Genomic DNA, 19452 nt, shown 5'->3' with positions numbered 1-19452 from the left:
GCAGAGCGGGGCTGGGGCTTGAATGCGGCAGCTTCCGCATGAACGGGAACACCCTGTGGGCAAGACGGGACCTGAGCACCGGGCAGCCGTGAGGTCCTGCCCGCCTCACTGCGGGTCTGCACTGCTCCGGGCACAGACAAGCTCACCGTTTCTTGGCCTCTGGGGGAATCACGGCTTCGGCCAGCAGGTCTTTGTAGGCGGCAGACTTCAGGAACCTCGGGTAGGAGTCCTGCAAGAGACCGCGCCCAGCCGGCGTCCCCTGCCGGTCCAGCCTGCCACTGCCGGGGCCTCCGCCAGCCCCAGGTCCCCCCCACCCCGCCCCAGTGGACAGTGCTGGAGGCGACCACCCCAGACCTCCCCAGGACAAGTCAGACGGACTCGGGGAGACCTAGGCTCCTATCCAGTTTACCCACAAAAGCTGGGCAGGGGCCGGGTGCCCATGCTAGGAGTGAACCGTGGTACCTACCGCGGGAAATGCCAAGGGGTGCCCCCCCCCCCCGTTCTCTGTGTACCCCGAGAGTGAGGGGGAGGACACAGAGCAAAATAAAAAGCAAGGTCGAGAAAAACTAAAACTGCAATAGTATACAATAAAGAGGGAGAGAAATCTATGAACCCAACTGCTTATTATTTTTAAAAGAAAAAAATAAATTACAAATAGTTAATTTTAGTGGGAAGAAGGGAAGACAGCAGAAGGATCAGGACAGAACCACATTTACTTGAATGTACCTTCTTTGTAGATTGGATTTTGAAACTGTGTAGACACTTTACATGATTATAAAATAAAACAACAAATAGTCAATTCCCAAACACTGGAAGTAAAGTGGGACAAGTGAGCCAGGCACCCAGTCGGTGACACCACCCTGGCCACACGGAATATAGCTGTTGGAGGGGGCGTCCCCAGGAGGGTGTGTGCAGAGGACCAAGCCGAGGAAAAAGTAAACCATTTTCAGTGACTGCATGGTAAATGGTAATGCTGTGTTGTTGAGACTCCTGAGTGAAATGTGAGAAAAAAGCAAGTGAGTCATTATGTTAGCATCGTCGAGAACCAAGATTTTCAGTGGGTTAGTGAGGAAAGAGATGGAAGTCAACAACGTCAAGGAAATTCTCTAACCCTGAACCTGAATTAGCAGTGTCACGAGGCGCCTGGGCGGATCAGTAGGCGGGGTATCTAACTCTTGATCTCTGTTCAGGTCATGATCTCATGGTTCGTGAGTTCGAGCCCAAGTCAGGCTCCGTGCGGACAGCATGGAGCCTGCTTGGGAGTCTCTCTGCCCCTCCCCCCCCACGCACACGGGTACGTGCTCGCTCTGTCAAAAATAAATAAATGCACCTTTAAAAAAAAAAAAAAAGAAGTAGAGGCGCCTGGATGGCTCAGTTGGTTAAGCGTCCGACTCAGGCTCAGGTCATGATCTCACGGTTCGCAAGTTTGAGCCCCACATCAGATGCTGTGCTGACAGCTCAGCGCCTGGAGCCAGCTTCAGATTCTGTGTCTCCCTCTCTAGCTCTCCCTGCCCCTCCCCCACTCGTACTGTGTCTCTCTCCCAAATAAACTAAAAATTAATAATAAAAAAAGGGAGTGTCACTACGAACTCCTGATATATCCTGTTTAAAACACTGATATTCTTACTTCTGTTCACTGAAAGGGCCGGAAACAGTTCAGGTTACAGTGAACACATCAGCGTGCGCGTCAAGGTTTCTAAACACCCTTGAAAAAGAGCCAGGGCTTCCCATGGAAACGGCGGACTCCAGTTCTGGCACAGGCGGAGCCTGGGACAAGCCACCACGCCAGAAGGCAAGAAAGCCAGCACGGATTTCAGAACACATCAAATGCCCCAGGAGCCAACAGCTGGCAGGCTGGACCTCTGAACGGGAATTAAGGGTAAGAACCAGAGCGGAACGAAACCCGTCATCTGGTGAGAGGTGGATCTACAACGGGGTTAAAACTATCCTAGACTTACTGACCACCCTTGGCAGACACCGTGGGTACGATTCATTATCGTGAAAACTGGTGACTAAAAGAAGGGGTCAAGCATTGATCCTGCCTTCCCTGGACGACTGTGCCACAAAGAGCAGGCGAGAAGAGGTGTCTCAGAGCAGTGTCCCCCCCCCCTTAAACAGAGGCAGGGACGGGCCAGCTCCTTGCCTGCACCGAAGCCACAGGCTGCTCCCATCACAAAAGGAGAGGCGCCCGGGCCCCACATACCTCCCGATGGGAGAACACACTGAACACCATCTCTGAAGTAAAGACCCTTGGCAAAACCAAATACACGAAAAAACTGAAGATGAATCCAATCAAGTCTTAAACGTAACTACCAATCTGCAGAAACACACAGGGACACCAGGAGGGCGCCATTAGTAAAACCCAGACTGTGGGAAATCACAGGACAAAGGACCTCCAGTTTCTTTAAAACAAAACAAAAAAAGAAGAAAAGGTAGAGAAGAAGCCTCTGCTTTACAGAGAGGTTTAAGGGGCACCTGGGTGGCTCAGTCAGTTGAGCAACCGACTCTTGATTTTGTCTCAGGTCACGATCTCGCGGCTTGGTGGGTTCAAGCCCCGAGGTGGTCTCTGCACGGAGTGTGGACCCTGCTTGGGATTCTCTCTCTCCCTCTCTCTCTCTGCTTCTCCCCTGTTCACGCGCTCTCAAGATAAAAAAACTTAAACGATAAAAATAAATAAATAAAAGGGGTTTAAGAGATTTATTAACCCATTCTGACATATGGACTTCGTTTGGACCCAAATTCAAGCAAATTGAAAAAACAGATGGGTGTTTTTGGCTGTGGCATTCAGAGGGGAAGATGCCAGAGATGTCCATAGCCTAACCTCTGGAACTGTGATGGTGTCTCTTCTAAGGCAAAGGGATTTTGCAGATGTGAGTAACTCAACGATCTTGAGGTGGGGAGATGTCCTCAATTGTCCAGGTGGGCTCAGTGTCACCACAGGCCCTTAGAAGTCAAAGAGGGGGCTGCAGGAGGACCAGAGACACAGGTCAGAGATGCTAGACTACTGGCATAAAGACGCAGGAGGAGGAGGTGCCAAGGAAGGCAGGCGTCTGCAGAAGCTAGAAAAGGCAGGACGTGGGATTCTCCCCCTGGAGATTCCAGAAGGAACCAGTGCCACCCACACCTCGACTTTACCCCAGGAGACCTGTGTCAGACTTCTGACCTCCAAAACTTTAAGAGAATAAATTCGTGTTGCTTTAAGCCAAGTTTGTGGCGTTTTTTTTACAGCAACAACAGGGAACTAAACACAGATGCCAAGTGAGGAAGTTTTGACCCCGACTGGCTCTTTGAGGACGCTGAGTGATCCTGTGTTCAGTATGTGATACTGGTGTCTGGGGTCACGTTGAAAGGGAGGGAGGGGGTCCATGTCTTTTAGAGGATCCTGAAGTACCTACAGATAGGAAGTCTGGAAATGGCTTTAAAGTCACGGGGTGGGGGGCAGGGGGAAGGGATAGACAATGAATCAGGATAGGCCCTGAGCTGACTGTTTTTGAAGCCAGGCAGTAGGTATGTGGGGGTTCATTTTACTACATTTTTGTTCACGTTTCGGATTTTCCATGTTAAAATACTTTTCTTTTGAGGAAGAGAGCATGAGCATGAGTGGGGGAGGGGCAGAGAGAGAGAGAGAAACAGAGAGAATCTCAAGCAGGCTCCATGCCCAGCACAGAGCCTGACATGGGGCTTGATCCCGTGACCCTGGGAGCAGGACCTGAGTCGAAATCAAGAGTCGGATGCCCATCCAACTGAGCCACCCAGGCGCCCCATATTAAAACCCTTTCTAAAATCACGACTGGACCTCTCCTTAGGCCCGTGGCTTGGGCAAGCCCTCAGCCCTTCTGAGCCTCAGTTTGCCCCTCTGTGAAAGTGGAGCCTGGGCTGCAGGTCTAAGCATGCCAGCACCCGGTGGGAAGTGGGTGTGCAGACCCAGCTGTCACGGGGCCAGGCACTCCCCGAGCCCTCCAGGCCTGCACACTCACCTTCTTCATCAGCATGTAGATGTGCAGCTGGGCGTCATCCAGCACATAGCGGTGGGGCTGGTGCAGACCCTCCAGGGTCCGCTCCATCGTCTGGCTGTCGATGTTGACCCACCGGGCGGCGCCAGGGGCCAGGAACTGCCTGTGTCGGCAGAAGGCGGACGGGAGACAGGCCCTGTGGGTCCGGGTTCCGCACGCGGGCCTAGCGGCCAGCCGGGCACCTGCCCCTCAGCACTCACTGGTACACGGCGTCCACCATGGCGCGGACCTGGGCCTGCCCTCCATGGCGCAGCTCCTCGCATGCCTCCCAGAAGCTCAGGTTCTCAGCTAGGGGTCCACACGCCGGGTCAGGCCCACCTGAGCCGTGGTCATGCCGGCAGAAACGTGGCGGGGGCGGGGCGGAGGGGGGGCGGGGGACGGTCCTAGGCAGCAGCATCCCTCACAGGGGCCTCGAGCAAGGCGGGGGGCTTCTCACCGCTGAACTCTGTCCCGAGAAAGGCCATGAAATGCGCCCGTCCCACAGGGTCTTCCAAGAGCTCCTGGAAGCTGAAGCCCCATCGCTCCACGCGGAGCTTCGTGGGCACAGCCACACTGGTGGGACAGGGCACGGAGATGTGCCAGCAGCAGGGGGGTGGGGGGGCAGTGCCCCGGCGGGGAGGGAGGTGGGGGGCAGTGCCCCCTGCCCCCCCGGGCTTACCTGGGTGCGTTCACGGTCCAGTAGGTGTCATCGTCTGTGACCCAGGGGTTGCCAGGCAGGCACCCTGACATGATGGGATCATGCGGCTCACGTTGGCTGCTGAACTTCAGGTACCTGGGGGGTGGGGGGACGGTGCCAGGGGCCAGTGCAGGGACAGGCTGTGGGGACAACGGCACTCGAGGAAGAGTCTGGGCTCTGGGCGGGGGTCCCCAGCCGGTGCCCTTCAGCCCACTCACGCCTCAAGGCAGACAGAGGACTTCACCCGGGCCCTGCCCAGGGCTTTTCTGCACAGCTCCATCTAGGACGTGAGGCCTATGAAGTGGGGCCTGGCCTGGGGGGCAGCCAGCCCAGGCCCCTCTCTCCCACCGCTAGGACCTACCTCCCGCTTGTAGAAATCTATATTCTTGGTCTGGAAGGGGCCGGGCGGGCTGCAATTAGAAGGCAGGCCCTGTGGGGACTGAAAACCCACCGTAGTTCAAGACTCCATCCCTGGGCTGATAGAGAATGGCTCAGGCCCCCTGCCTTGCCCCTTGAAGCCCCCTCCTCAATGGAGGGGTCTGGCTTTCCAAGAAGCTTCTGGGGGCCTCTAGTCTAGAGGTTTCCAGAATGTTCCATGGAGCCCTCAGAACTGCCCTTGCAGTTCCCCAACTGTCACTATTTCACATTTTCAAATGTATTTAGGTCTTTTTTTTTTTTTTTTTTTTTTTTTTTTTTTTTTTTTTTTTAAGAGCAGATACATGAGAAATACTGCAACAGAATCCCACTCAGGAAGTCAGTCTCGCTAACTTATGCTCCAGGATGATCTCAGCCTGTTCTGAGCTCAGAACCTGCCTGTCACATCTTCCGGGCCAGGTGGATGGACTGACCCTTCCCAACACCCGCGAACCCTCAGGATGCCCGAGATCTTCAATTTTCGCCTCGGCTCTCTTCGGCTGACTTTACAACAAGAAAATTACAAACCCGCAATCTTGAACTAGGACTTCGAAGTCAGGAAAAAGTTTTATCTGTAAGGTACTAGATGTGGGATATTCTGCGTTTTGTGGAACTGAAACAGACGGCTCGGCTGCCCCCAAGTATGGACACGTCTGTCCTGGCTCAGTTCCCTCTGGTTCCAGAGGCCACTGGAGTCCATGCAGGGTGTTGGCTGGCTCGGCCCAGACCCCTCAGGCCTGTGGCCCCACCGAGGGCACACCTCCAACTCCCCCGGGTTCTGATGCTGTCCCGGCCTGGGGAGGAGCTCCCACTCTTCCCAGGGCCCCATCGCACTTACTTGCACCCAGTGCAGCAGGTGGGAGGCAAGAGGTGAGAGTTAGCAGAGGTCTGGGAGCGGGGGTACAGGCAGTGGGGCATGACAGCAGGCAGGGTCAAGTGCCATTTGAAAAAACAGATGGACGGATGAGCAGCCCCCAAGTTGGGGTGGGGGAGATATGTGTGCAGGGTGGGGAGTGGTCTGGGGGTATGGTGTGGGGTCCTCACCATCCGCGCTTGCCCGGCAGTGCAGGAACTGCGCTCTGGACCCTGCTCCAGGACGCTGGGGACCCCTGGCTGCAGAGGGGAGGCTGAGATGAGGTGAGGGGTGCAGCCCAAGTGGGCTGGCGAGACCCGTCCTAGTCTTGTGTTCCTGCCCCCCACCAGCTCCATATACAGAAGCCCTGCACCCACACGTCCTCCTTCAGTGGAAACTACAGGGGACCTGGGGGGGGCTCCGTTGGTGAAGCGTCTGACTTCAGCGGAGGTCACGGTCTTACCGTTCGTGAGTTCGAGCCCCGCGTCAGGCTCTGGAGCCTGCTTCAGACTCTGTGTCTGTCTCCTTCTCCCTGCCCCTCCCCCACTTGTGCCCTGTCTCTCTCTCTCTCTCTCTCTCTCTCTCTCTCTCTCTCTTAAATAAATCAAAAAAACAAGACATTAGAAACTGTCATTCAGAGAAAATTAAGAACCTGAGTCTCCAGTCCCTAACCCTCTCTCTACCCATCCCCACCCCCATGATTACCTCACCTCAGCTGAGCTCCCCTCCCTGCTCCTGACTACTCAAACCACAAACCTGAGAATCCTTTTTTTTTTTTTTTAAGTACGCTCTGTGCCTCATGGGGCTCAAACTCACTACCCCAAGATCAAGCGTCATGTGCTCCACCAACATAGCTGGCCAGGAGCCCCCTCCTAACCATCCTTCTCGAGATGCTCACCCGCCCCACATCTTGCTGCCCTATCCTCAAACGCATCTGCACGTCTGGTCTCTTCCTCACCTCGGACCAGGCAGAGCCCTCATGCCCGTTCGCCCGGAGGCCCCCGCTGCCCTGCCCTCAGCCCGTGTGCACAGCCTCGGGGCCACGTCTGCTCTGCCTTTCCACCTCCCTATCCTGCCCACCTGGCGCTCAGGTGGAAGAGGAGGAGCCATTTCCCAGAGACCCCCCCGCCCCCCAGACACACACTTGATGAGTTATAGGCCTGTGGATCGCTCTCATTTTCCTTTTCCATGGATTTTTCCCACAAGAACTCGCATTCGTGCTGGCTCTGACCGCCCCCACAGACCAAGATAGCCGGTCAGCCTCATCTCTCCACAGCAGAGGACTGCACACCGCCTGCTCAGACCGCGGTTCTGGGTACAGCCTAGCTACAGGCCAGCACCCCCCAAAATTCTTGGTCTGTGACCTCAGTTCCTCAGAGCTATAACTAAGCCTGACTCCACTTTGCCTCCTTCTTTAGACCCAGAAAGAAGCTGGTTTGTCCTGGGCTGTGTGGATGGGAGGCAGACTCAGGCCCGGGCCTCAGTTCTGATGGGCCCCAGAAATAGAACTTACTGCTGGGATCCCGAAAGCCGCATCCTTATCACAGGCTCAAAATGCAGGTTCAGAGCGAGCATTTGAGGGAAACACACTGCCTTCTGGCAAGATCCCGCTGCTATACAAGGAACTGCCCCCCCCCCCCCCCCACACACACAAGGTTATTACCGGAGGCCTATTCACCAGCCAGTACGTCTGCTCCTGGCACGCCATGACCAGCCTGTCCCCCTTCCTGCGCTGCTTAGCTGCCCTGGAGGGAGGGTAGGTGGAGTTGGGGGACAGGGTACCCACAACAGCACCTCTTCTGCCCTGTCCCCACCCTCAGGCCAGAGCCTGGGAAAACAGCCAGGGCTTGGTACTGCTGGGCCTCCCGGGCAATTCCCACTCGATGCCCACGAGTCACGGGTGGGGCAGGGTCTCACCGAAGCTGTTCTCTCGCTTGCATCACCACCAGGTCCCATGCGTGGTTGATCTTCCTGTGCAGCTGGCCATAGTGTTCCTGGAGGGTGTTGAGGTCTACCCTGGGCAACCCCTCTCCTGTCCAGCTCTGGGTTAGGGACCACCCGCATCCCCACTGAGACATACAGGGATCCCATGTTTGTGTCTGCACCATCCTGGGGCCTGGGCTGTGTGTGTGCTCCAGGGCAAACTGGGGCCCCGGGGTCAAGAGCAGGGCTTGGGTTCCACTGGCTGGCCTCAGCCTAGGGGAGCGTCCCACCTTCTCATGGCCGATCAGGGCCCCCTGCTTTCGGATGTTCTTCTTCGCCAGGTAGATGGCTGGAAAGACAGGGGGCCAGGCTGCAGAGGAGAAATCTCTGCCCCTCGTCCCTTGCGACATCACTTCAAAAGGCAGGAAGCTGTCCCAGGTTAGCCTGCTCCTCCTCACTCACCATAGTCCAGCTCAGTAGCTGGCCACAGCGTGCTCATCCAGAAATAGGGCGTCTGGTATGGTGCAAGGACAGCGTTTCTGGGACCTGCTGGACCTTCCCCACCCCAGGAGTTGTCCCCCTCCCCAGGCCCCTTGGGAAGAGACTGGGCGGCCTCAGAATCCGCCTGTCTGCCCACAGCCTGGAGACTCACACACCACTGGCCATCTTCCCCACCTGGAACCAAGCTCCACTCACCCCTTGGGGCCCCCTGCAAGCACTGCCTCCTGGACTGGGCTCCCTGAGTCCCTACTGCCTGGTGGGGGGTGGGGGTGGGGCCTGCTCAAGTCTGTACTAAAGACTGTGTGTGGGGACTGTCGTGGCCAGGGAGGCCAGGCAGGACAGGTCCGTCGTGATTGAGGTTACACACTGAGATGCTAGAATCCTGTCCTCGGGCCCCACACAGACTTCTTCCTGGGTGGGGGTTTAAGGATTCTCAGGGAAACCATCAGAATCCTCCACAGGTGCTATACCCTTTATGGGTCCCCTGCTGCGGCCTCAGAGAAACTGAGGGTCTCTCCCCTTATCCTGGTCCTCCTATCACAGGGCACGTGTGGGTTGGGACCACTCCCCAAGGGCCTGGGGGAGGGGCAGTGGACCCAGACCCGTGGTGACATCACCATGCCCTACTCCAACCCCTTCCCCTCTAGCTGGGCTGCTGGGTTTGCGCTTTCCACCTGCTCCCAGTTGCACCTGACCTGAAATCTGTAGGGTGTGTCGTCTGGCCGGAGCACAAGACAGCGGGGGTCTCGCAGCGGGTACAGGTAGCCGTGCTGCACCAGGAGAGTGCCCAGGTGCAGGGCCTCTGCGGGCGGCAGGGTGGTGAGTGCTCAGCCTGGGAGAACCAGTCCCGGGGCTCTCCCTCCCCAGCACACTTGGCTTGGCCCTGACACCTGTGAGCCCAGCCTAGGCCGTCAGCACAGTGACCCCGGGGCAGGGGGCAGGGGACAGGAGGCGCGGCAGGGGTGGGGCACCGGATGAGCAAGGGGCTGACCCCCTTACCCTCCTCTGAGATGCAGTACTTCTGGATCAACCACTCCACGAGGTCGCTGCCTGCACAGCAGAGATTGGCACGGGGTGGGGGTAGGCTCGGGCAGGGCCTCCATCCACCCCAGCCCCCGCGGCGCCTCACCAGCCACCATGTGCGGAATGACGGTGATGAGCAGGCGCTGGCTCCGCATCTTCACGCCCTGGTCGGGGTCCTGCATACTCACGACCACCCGCTCCATCTGGGCGAAGGGGGGCCTTGAGGGACTGTTCCGGCCCGCCTCCCCCGCCCCGCCCCAGATCCCGATTCCCCGGAAAGGGCCGAGAGCCCGGGATCAGTGCGCTCAGAGAAGATTAACGCGCACGCACGACGGTGGCATCTGAGGCCGCGGCGGGCGGCGGAGGAGCGGGGGCGGGGGCGGAGGCTAGAGGCGACTCCCGCCCCCGCAGCCCAGGTCTCCGCCGCCTCGCCCCGCCTCGCCTCACACAGCGCTGTCGCCCCCAAACCCGCGGCCACATTCGCGCGCACCCACGCCCACCCCTCTTCGGCTCCCGGCCTCGGATGCCGGGAAATGGGGGGTACGGCGGGACCCCCAACCGGCACCCACCTTGCTCAGATGCGGCATCTGCGCACCGGCGCGAACGCCGGCCATGGCGGCGGGAAGGCCAGATGGCGGGTGGGGGCGGGAGCCGCCCCCCTCCCCCCGCCCCGCCGTCCGCCCGCCCCACCCCTCCCCGCCCCCACGCCCCGCAAGACCCGCCTCACGCCCCTCGCCGCCCACGCCCCGCAAGACCCGCCCTCACGTCCTCGCAAGACACGCCCCTCCCCACGAGATCCGCCCCCACGCCCCGGAAGACCCGCCCTGCGCAACCCCCCCGCAGTGGTTGCGAGGGAGGGGGGGGTTGCCCCGGCGGTGTCAGCCTTCAGGGCACACGGGGTCTGGGTTCTGAAGTCTGGAGGAATCTCCCCCTACGACGGGAGAAACTGAGGCCTGCGCCTGCGGGAGGAGGGGGCGCGAGGTGGGCCGTGGAGATGCCCGCCCTGGGGCCATGGCGCGCGGAAGTCAATGAGGGAATCCGGGCTCAGCTGGGACAGGGTGGGGGGCTCAGAGAGAGGAGGGTCTCCAGGAGAGGGTCCTTGTGGGGTGGGTGGGGACAGCAGTTCAAGGTCTCTTGTAATCCCTCCCCCCCCTCCCCCAGCCAGCCCACGTGTGACCTCCTCGGGATGCGGCAGCCCCAGTGGCGGAGGGGGCTGTGAGGTCCGGGCAAAGGGCTTGACGGTCCTAGGAGTGTGTGTCTGTGATCGTGACACCACGCGTCACACCATGTTGGTGCCTCAGGTTGGCTGTTGCAGGTGTGCTGGGTGGGGGGAAAGATGGCAGAAGGCTCACTCTCCCCCCAGCTGCACAGAGGCCTGGGCAGGACCAGTTGGGGAACAGGCAGAGGCTCCACAGATACAGGATATCTGAGACTGTGGGAGAGGACCTTTACTGGGGAGGGGGATCTCAACACGCCCGCCCCACTCATGGTTCCCTTGCAGCCTCTAGGCTCAGGGCCCTGTCCTGGCCCTTCCTCCCCCTACGCCAGCCGGCAGCTTGGCCACTACACCTCAGCACCCCTTTGCTGGGCATTTATAAGAAATGCAAACAAGGGGCGCCTGGGTGGTTGAGGCCCGGGTGGTCAAGGTCCGACTCTTGGTTTCGGCCCAGGTCATGATCTCACAGTTTGTGGGATTGAGCCCCATGTGGGGCTCTGCACTGACAGCATGGAGCCTGCTTGGAATTTTCTCTCTCCCTCCGTCTCTGACCCTCCCCCACTTGAGCGCGTGTGCTTGCTCTCTCTCTCTCTCTCTCTCTCTCTCAAAACAAAAAAAAAGTCCAACCAGGTCTATCTCTGCTTTTTGGAGACAGAGTCTCTGTCCTCCCCTCCTGCCTCAGGGATGCTGGGGACAGAGCAGGACGGGGGGTTGGCCTTTGTCCTGCAGCCTCAGACCGATTTATGGCCACTGCTAGCAAGGCCAGGTCCAGGATGGGTTGGGGCAGGGGGACTGGAGTGGGGAGTCCTGCCTCCGCCAGGGATCTCCCTCAGATCCCAGTGACCTTCTCCCAACCATCCCCACCCACACAGGTGGGGTCAGGCTGGTGCCTGGCCTGCCCGTCCTCTCTGGATGAGTGGGCGTCCACAGAAGCTGAAGGCCACCAGAGGCCATAGCTGTGCACCTGGGGACAAGTGGTTTCCCTAACCAACTACCCCTGCCACAGGGAAAGGGCAGCAGGGGTGGGGCCCTAGAATGGCCTGGGCCCCAGCTGGGGGAATCCTGCCTTGGGAAGATTGTGGACAGATGGAGCTCCAGAGGGGACATTCCCCACCCAAGCCCAAGTGCCCCTAGCATCCATGGTCCTCCTCTGTGTAAATTTTGGGGGTGCAGGTGGGGAAATTGTCACATGGTCTCCCACCTGGGCTCCGGTGGGGGTACGGGGGCTTCGGCAGCAAAGGAGCCGAGCACGGGCAGGCCTGTTTGTGAAGCCAGGGTGGCAGGGACACTCTCCCTCTTGTTTTGGGCAAAGGTGGGTCTGATCCCTGGGTATTTTCAGAAATGGGGTGTGCGGGGGCGCCTGGGTGGCGCAGTCGGTTAAGCGTCTGACTTCAGCCAGGTCACGATCTCGCGGTCCGTGAGTTCGAGCCCCGCATCAGGCTCTGGGCTGATGGCTCGGAGCCTGGAGCCTGTTTCCGATTCTGTGTCTCCCTCTCTCTCTGCCCCTCCCCCGTTCATGCTCTGTCTCTCTCTGTCCCAAAAATAAATCAAAAACGTTGAAAAAAAAAAAAAATTTAAGAAATGGGGTGTGCGGCAGAAAGGTAGAAGGAAGAAGGGGGACTCAGGCCGGTGTTCTGTCTCCTCCACGTGCTGCACTCACGTCTCTTGGATCTAGCTGTCCCCAGCCTGAGACCCAGCTCACCCTTGTTCCCTGCACTGGCTGCTCCCATCTGCCTACCCCAAAGTTTGTCCAGGCATCAAGACCAGAAGCCCCTTTTATGCCCCCATCTCAGCTCTCCACCACCGGGACTCTACTTTGGGTCAGTGTCCTTTCCTCCTCAAGGACAGGGCCCTCCGTTACGGCCTGGGTGCACAGAGCCTGCAGAGACCAGGGCACATTCACACAGCCCAGTCCATAAACACTAGGGGAATGGCTGTGCGCCTCCATGTTGCATCTCGCTCTGTGGGTGGGACCTCCAGTCTCTGGGTATGCGGACACGGGTCCTCTGTGAGCCTCTGGGATGTGGAGCCAGAAGACTGCGCAGACACACACACACACACACACACACACACACACACACACACACGCCCCAGCTCCCCAGGCTGGGCAGACTCCAGGAGTCCCCTCTGCCCACACAGAAGATGGGTGGGGGTGGGGGTGGGGGTGGGGTGGGGGACTGTGGAGCCCCAGGTGCGGCCTGTACCGCCTGCAGGTAACGAGAGCCTGGGGACCTGGGGGAGGAGGGGCGCGCCTGCTCCACTGGGCGCCCCCGCCCCCACCCGCCCCTCCCAGAGGGCTTCCCCGGAGAATCCCCCAGGCTCTCGCGGGCGCCGTAGGGGTGGGGCAGCTCTGACGGACAGAGCGGGGTGCAGGCTGGGCCGGCGGCTGGGTCCGTGAGCGCGGCGGCTGTGCGGGCTCCTGGTGCGCCCACGGCGGGGACGCCCAGGTGCCGGCGCCGTGCGGGCGACAGGCGCGTCTCTGCGGGGCTGCGCGGGGTCCGCGGAGCGGCTGGGGGCGCGCGGCGCGGGCGCGGCGCTGGGCGCGGGGGGCGCTCCCGGCCGGGATGAGCTCACCGCAGTCGCGCCGGGGCTGAGCGCCGAGCCGGGCGGCGGCGGGGCGGGCGGCGGCTCCTCGGCGGCTCCGCGGCGGAGCCGGGCCGCGGGCCACCATGCTGGGCCTGGACGCGTGTGAGCTGGGGGCGCAGCTGCTGGAGCTGCTCCGGCTGGCGCTGTGCGCCCGAGGTGAGCGGGCTGGGCTGGGGCCAGGGCGGCCACGTGGGCGGGGGTCTCGGGCGGGGGCTGGGGTGAGGAGGCTTCGGCCCGGGGCGGGGGCTCGCCCTCCCCCGCGGAAACTTTGGGGGCACTGGAGGGGAAATCGTGGCGTGGTCCCCCGCCTGGGCTCTGGCGGGGTGGGGCGGGGGTGGAGGGCTTCGTCCAGGGCAGACCTTGGCGGGGGGGGGGGGGGGGGGGGGGGGGGGGGGGCGGCGGAAGAAGGAGCCAGGAGTGGGCGGGTCTGTTTGTGAAGCCGGGGTGGCTGCGAGACCCTCTCCCCTTGGGAACCTGCCCCTGAGATCCCCCCTCCCTTGGGTGGGGCGAGGGCTCCTTCAGGGCGTGTGGTGATCATTGAGGAGCCTGGAGTGCAGTGGGCATGGACTGGAAAAGATCCTGTCCCAAAACACTGTGGGAAGGGGTTTAGCGAGACCCCTGCTCCCAGGCACCATGGAAAGGGGCTCGAGGAGCCTCTGAGTCCGAAGGCGCCCAGGGAGGTAACCTCAGAGCATTAGCGCAGGCAGGGGTTTAGAGAGAACCCCCTCTGTGCCCCAGGAACACTACCAAGAGGAACCCCTGGGACAGCAGGAAGGCTTTCCGAGATGTGAAGGGCAGGGCCTCTGCCCCAGGGAAGACCTCGGAGGTCACCACTCCACAGTGGTGGCCTCCAGTCCTTGGGGCTGTGCCCCATTCAGGGTCTTCCTTCCCCCCACCTTTGGCCTCAGAGTCAGGGAGGAGCCCCGGATGGATGGGTTGCTGGGCCAGAAAAGGCAGCTGGTGCCTCCGGGGTGTCGCTTGGCTCCCTCTCTCAGGAGCCTTCTCCAACCCCCCAGCCTCCTCCTAAAAGGTTTGGGTGCAGATGCTGCTCTGTTTCTTCCCAGCCCACCTCTCTCCCCTGACCCCCCATGCACCCCTCCCTCTCTGACTGAGCACACATCCCTTTCCCTAACCCACCCCCCTCCCTGAACCAAGTCCCTGTGGGCACTGAGAGGCACAGCCGGCCAGGTGGGGGGCTTCGGTTTGATGAGTGAATGCCAGGGTCAGCTGGTCACGGCTGCTCATGCACCTCCCCAACCCTCAGTCCTCCTGACCGACAAGGAGGGGAGACAGCTGTCGCCCGACGAGGCACTGGATGAGGCCGTGCCTGAGTACCGGGCCCCGGGGAGGAAGAGCCTCCAGGAGATCCAGCAGCTGGACCCTGATGACGAGAGCCTGGTCAAGTACAAGCGGGCACTGCTGGGGCCCCTGCCACCCCTCGTGGGTATGTAGGGCTCTGGGCCCGGAGGGGAGGGGCGGAGGCCGGGCGGCTGGGGCGGGGCGGGGGTGGTGGGGGGGGGGGGGGAGCCGTCCTGGTGACTTCCGGTTTCTCCTCAGACCCGAGCCTGCCCAATGTGCAGGTGACCAGGCTGACGTTGATGTCTGAGCAGGCTCCAGGGCCCATCACCATGGACCTCACAGGTACTGCCCCCCCCTCCCCCGCCGTGGGGCTCCTGGGACAGGGTCTCCACCGTCACACTTGGCTGCGCTTTCCTTCACAGGGGAGCTGGCTGCGCTGAAAAACCAGGTGTTTGTCCTGAAGGAGGGTGTGGATTACAAAGTGAAGATTACCTTTAAGGTGAGGGCAGCTGTCGCGGGGGACACCTGCCAGCACAGGGCCAGCCCCCCCAGAGGGGCCCTTAACACCCTCTGTCCCCCAGGTCAATAAGGAGATCGTCAGTGGCCTCAAGTGTCTGCATCACACCTACCGCCAGGGCCTGCGTGGTGAGGGCAGCGAGGAGGGCTGGCCTGGGGGGCTGTGGGGGGGGGCGGCGGCTGCGGCAGAGGGTGGCCCCTGACAACCTCCCCCTCCCCCAGTGGACAAGGCGGTGTACATGGTGGGCAGTTATGGCCCTAGCGCCCAGGAGTATGAGTTTGTGACCCCGGTGGAGGAGGTGCCTCGAGGAGCCTTGGTGCGGGGTGCCTACGTGGTCACGTCCTTCTTCACTGACGATGACAGGACAGACCACATGTCCTGGGAGTGGGGCCTCCACATCTGCCAAGACTGGAAGAGCTGAACGTCCCCTACCCCGGGGGCTGTCCTCAGCCCACCTGGGGTCCTTGTTTCCCCTGCCCCTGCAGTCAGTGACCACACCCCCACACCCTCTGCTCCGGTCCTGGGACACCCCCTTCCTGGGCTGGCACTGTGCCCTGAACAGTCCTATTAAACGTCACCTTGTCTCGGTGCCCTTGGTGTTGCCTCTGTCTGCCTCCCCTCCCCCGGGGGTGGGGGGAGCCTCGTGGCCTTATCTTCCTGGGACTAGGACTGGGTGCCACGTGGCAGCTGCTGCTTGGCCCCCGGCCCCCTTATCTGCCCCCCGCCTCGTGGGCCCAGCACTGCCATGGACGGCCAGCTCCTGCTTGTGCTGCTGCTGCTGCTGCTTGGGGCCTCGGGCCCAGAGGGCCAGGGGCCAGGGCCCGGGGAGCCCGAGGAGGAGCCCCCCAAGGAGGAAATCCCTGAGGAGGATGGGATCTTGGTGCTGAGCCGGCGCAACCTGGGCCTGGCCCTGCGGGAGCACCGCACTCTGCTGGTGCAGTTCTGTGAGTGCACCGGGCCGGAGGGCTGGAGGACCCACAGGGGCCCCCCGGGGCGGGGGGGGGGGTTCAACTCCCCACCCTGTGTATCCGGGGCTTGTGCACATGAGGGACTTCCCCTGTGGGCACTTGGCCCTCCGCTGTGCTCCTGGGGCTCCATGGAAGGGCACCTGAAGCAAAGCCCTGGGACTGAGCTGGGCCTGGGGGCGTCCCGCCTGAGCAGGAGAGGGTGGGGCTGGGGAGGGAGGCGCAGGTGCAGGGAAGACCCTAGATCACCATCCATCTGCAACTCTTTCTGTGAGGGGCCACATAGCATTCAGGCCTTGCATATTCTGCTATGGATTAGAAAAAGAATAGGGGCGCCTGGGGGGGCTCAGTCGGTTAGGCGTCTGACTTTGGCTCAGGTCATGATCTCACAGTTTGTGAGTTCGAACCCTGCGTGGGGCTCTGTGCTGACAGCTCGGAGCCCGGAGCCTGCTTCGGATTCTGTGTCTCCCCCTCCGCCCCCCCCCAACTTGAGAGTGCACGCGCGCTCTCTCTCTCGCGCTCGCTCTCTCTAAATAAACATTAAATAAATAAACATTAAAGAAGACATGTTTTTAATGTTTATTTATGTTGAGAGAGCAAGCGCGTGAGCAGGAGAGGGGAAGAGAGAGAGGGAGAGAGAGAATCCCAAGCAGGCTTTGCACTGTTACCTCAGAGCCCGATGTGGGGCTCGATCCCATGAATCGTGAGATCATGACCCCAGCCAAATTCAAGAGTCAGACAGCCAACCAACTGAGCCCCCCAGGCTCCCCTCTTCGGTGGATTCTTGCAAAACTTGACACACGTGAAAGTCATTCCTAGATGGCAGGCTTCCGCCAGCAGGCACAGGTGGCCGGGGAGCAGCAGCTGGAGGGTTCTTCTCAAACTCACTGTCAGGGCGGTGCTGGCCGCTGCACGCCCCCCCCACCCCCACCGCCCGCCGCCCCCCGGTGTGGGACCTTGAGTCTGGCTCTGCTGCAGAGGGTCAGATGGGCCTCCAAAGGATTCGGGAAGCGTGGATAGGAGTGCTCTCTGCCAGACCTGGCTGATCCCAAGGTTCTGGCTGGGAGGGAGCAGGAGCCGAGGCTGGGGCTGTGGAGGCCGGTCGGGGACACTCACGGCCCTGTCCCCCAGATGCCCCATGGTGTGGGCACTGCAAGGCACTGGCCCCCGAATACAGCAAGGCCGCAGCCCTGCTGGCGGCAGAGTCCGCCAAAGCCAGGCTGGCCAAGGTGGACGGGCCTGCAGAGGCAGAGCTGACGGAGGAGTTTGCTGTGACCACATACCCCACGCTCAAGTTCTTCCGCGATGGGAACCGTACACACCCGGAGGAGTACACCGGTAGGGGGAGCAGGCACGAGGGGGGCGGGGCGGGGGCGGGGGCAGGGGGCTGGGCCCGGGCTGAGGGGACTCTTCGCAGGCCCCAGAGAGGCTGAGGGCATCGCTGAATGGCTGAGGCGGCGGGCGGGGCCCAGTGCCACCCGGCTGGAGGACGAGGACGGTGCCCAGGCACTGATTGACGGCCGGGACGTCGTGGTCATTGGCTTCTTCCAGGTGAGCTGGTGGTACTGGGGTCCAGGCCATGGGAGCAGGGCCCGAGGTGCCAGCTGACCTCACAGGCTTGGGGCTCCTTAGGACCTGCAGGACGAGGACGTGGCTACCTTCCTGGCCCTGGCCCAGGATGCCCTGGACATGACCTTTGGCCTCACTGACCAGCCAAAGCTCTTTCAGAAGTTTGGCCTCACCAAGGACACCGTGGTGCTCTTCAAGAAGGTGGGTCAGGGCCAAGGTGGGGGTCGGGGCTCGGGGCCGTGGCTCCTGCTGACCCCCGCTGAGTTGTCCAGTTTGACGAGGGCCGGGCAGACTTCCCAGTGGACGAAGAGCTGGGCCTGGATCAGGGCGACCTGTCGCACTTCCTCCTCACGCACAGCATGCGTCTGGTCACAGAATTCAACAGCCAGGTGAGGTGGACTGTAGGTGCGTTTGCAGGGGTGGGGTCGCGTCCAGGGGAGCCAGCCCCCACAAGCGCGGTTTGCCCTTGCAGACATCGCCTAAGATCTTTTCGGCCGGGATCCTCAACCACCTGCTGCTGTTTGTCAACCAGACACTGGCCTCCCACCGGGAGCTGCTGGCTGGCTTCGGGGAGGCAGCTCCCCCATTCCGGGGGCAGGTACCGGCTGGGACGGGGGGAGGCAGGGTGGTGGGGATGCGGGCTGACGGGCACCGACTCCCTGCCGGCAGGTGCTGTTCGTGGTCGTGGACGTCGGTGCCGACAACGGCCACGTGCTGCGGTACTTCGGCCTCAAGGCTGAGGAGGCCCCCACCCTGCGCTTCATCAACATGGAGACCACCAAGAAGTACGCGCCTGCACACGGGGGGCCGCTCACCGCAACCTCCGTCACCGCCTTCTGCCACGCGGTCCTTGGCGGCGAGGTCAAGGTCTGCTGCCGAACTGCCCACCCGGGAAGGGGGGGGGGGGGGCGGGAGGGGAGCAGCAGTGCCCAGGAGAGCCCCCCAGTGAAGCACCCGGCCTGGTCTCCCCCAGCCCTACCTCCTGAGCCAGGAGCTGCCCCCTGACTGGGATCAGCGGCCGGTCAAGACCCTCGTGGGCAAGAATTTTGAGCAGGTGGCTTTCGACGAAACCAAGAACGTGTTCATCAAGTTTTGTGAGTGTAGCGGGCCACGGGTGGTGGGCGGCGGGCAGGTGGGGGCCTCTGCCGGCTGTGCCAACGCCCCGCTGTCCTAGACGCCCCTTGGTGCACCCACTGCAAGGAGATGGCTGCGGCCTGGGAGGCCCTGGCCGACAAGTACAAGGACCACGAGGACATCATCATTGCGGAACTGGACGCCACGGCCAACGAGCTGGAGGCTTTCCCTGTGCACGGCTTCCCTACCCTCAAGTTCTTCCCCGCGGGGCCGGGTCGCAAGGTGAGGTAGGGCAAGAGACGCCGCCGTCTTCCTCGGTCTGCGGCTTGGTCCGCACCTTCCTCGGGCCTTGGCCATGGCCAAGAGACAGGGCAGGGCCTCCGGCGGCAGGGCCTGGGAGGATGTGGCCAGGGTGCAGGGCCGGGTGAGGCGTGTTCTCTCTCCAGCGCCTCGTGTCCCTCCTTAGGTGATTGAATACAAAAGCACCAGGGACCTGGAGACCTTCTCCAAGTTCCTGGACAGCGGGGGTGAGCTGCCCGCAGAGGAGCCCGCAGAGGAGCCCGCAGCCCCCTTCCCGGTGGGTGCCTCTTTCCCAAGGTTCCCAGTCTCTGGACGTGGCAGTGAGGGTGCCAGGGGCTGGGGTGAGTCGAGGGCACAGCTTCTAGCCGGGGCTCTGTGACCCTTTCCAGGAGACCCCAGCCAATTCCACCACGGAGCCCAAAGAGGAGCTGTAGTCGCCCCCCCAACATCACCGTCTGGTGCCCCCACACCAGATGGTTCACTGAGGAGCCAGTGAATAAAGAGCTTTTGACCCTGCACTGCG

At 61.5% G+C, this 19452-nt stretch overlaps 3 protein-coding genes across 6 annotated transcripts in view; 2 read left to right on the top strand and 1 right to left on the bottom strand.

Annotated features, from left to right (window-relative positions):
* The window catches only part of RGS11 (regulator of G protein signaling 11), a 10894-nt gene extending 838 nt beyond the window's left edge, over positions 1 to 10056 (bottom strand). The window contains exons 1-17 of one of the 4 annotated variants that reach the window (XM_042922765.1): positions 9973 to 10056; positions 9510 to 9606; positions 9380 to 9430; positions 9076 to 9182; positions 8342 to 8393; positions 8170 to 8228; positions 7874 to 7950; positions 7620 to 7701; positions 6148 to 6230; positions 5051 to 5099; positions 4908 to 4969; positions 4672 to 4785; positions 4450 to 4565; positions 4214 to 4301; positions 3978 to 4116; positions 147 to 229; positions 1 to 53 (exon numbers count right to left, since the gene is read on the bottom strand). In XM_042922765.1, the coding sequence (XP_042778699.1) occupies positions 1 to 53; positions 147 to 229; positions 3978 to 4116; positions 4214 to 4301; positions 4450 to 4565; positions 4672 to 4785; positions 4908 to 4969; positions 5051 to 5099; positions 6148 to 6230; positions 7620 to 7701; positions 7874 to 7950; positions 8170 to 8228; positions 8342 to 8393; positions 9076 to 9182; positions 9380 to 9430; positions 9510 to 9606; positions 9973 to 10017 (1357 nt within the window). In that variant the 5' untranslated portion in view covers positions 10018 to 10056. Of the gene's footprint in view, positions 54 to 146; positions 230 to 2692; positions 2964 to 3977; positions 4117 to 4213; positions 4302 to 4449; positions 4566 to 4671; positions 4786 to 4907; positions 4970 to 5050; positions 5129 to 6147; positions 6231 to 7619; positions 7702 to 7873; positions 8229 to 8341; positions 8394 to 9075; positions 9183 to 9379; positions 9431 to 9509; positions 9607 to 9972 lie in introns of those variants that run through there. The other 3 variants (XM_042922764.1, XM_042922763.1, XM_042922766.1) reach the window with 3 other exon arrangements.
* Positions 10057 to 13244: 3188 nt separating this feature from the next.
* ARHGDIG (Rho GDP dissociation inhibitor gamma) lies at positions 13245 to 15627 on the top strand. Its single transcript, XM_042922145.1, has 6 exons — positions 13245 to 13361; positions 14470 to 14649; positions 14763 to 14846; positions 14927 to 15003; positions 15086 to 15149; positions 15243 to 15627. Exons 1-6 carry the CDS (start codon positions 13289 to 13291, stop codon positions 15440 to 15442), a joined length of 678 nt encoding a protein of 225 aa, XP_042778079.1. The 5' UTR covers positions 13245 to 13288; the 3' UTR covers positions 15443 to 15627.
* Positions 15628 to 15766: 139 nt separating this feature from the next.
* On the top strand, positions 15767 to 19447 carry PDIA2 (protein disulfide isomerase family A member 2). The gene is made up of 11 exons (XM_042921900.1): positions 15767 to 15965; positions 17118 to 17324; positions 17404 to 17537; positions 17619 to 17756; positions 17828 to 17944; positions 18028 to 18153; positions 18225 to 18422; positions 18529 to 18649; positions 18730 to 18911; positions 19096 to 19206; positions 19319 to 19447. The coding sequence occupies exons 1-11, from the start codon at positions 15767 to 15769 to the stop codon at positions 19361 to 19363; spliced, it is 1578 nt and encodes a 525-aa protein (XP_042777834.1). The 3' UTR covers positions 19364 to 19447.
* Positions 19448 to 19452: the final 5 nt, after the last annotated feature.

This window comes from Panthera leo, chromosome E3 (genome assembly GCF_018350215.1).
Source record: "Panthera leo isolate Ple1 chromosome E3, P.leo_Ple1_pat1.1, whole genome shotgun sequence".
NCBI lineage: Eukaryota > Metazoa > Chordata > Mammalia > Carnivora > Felidae > Panthera > Panthera leo.
The sequence above is the reverse complement of the archived record's forward strand: the minus strand, read 5'-3'. Positions and strand labels throughout refer to the sequence as shown.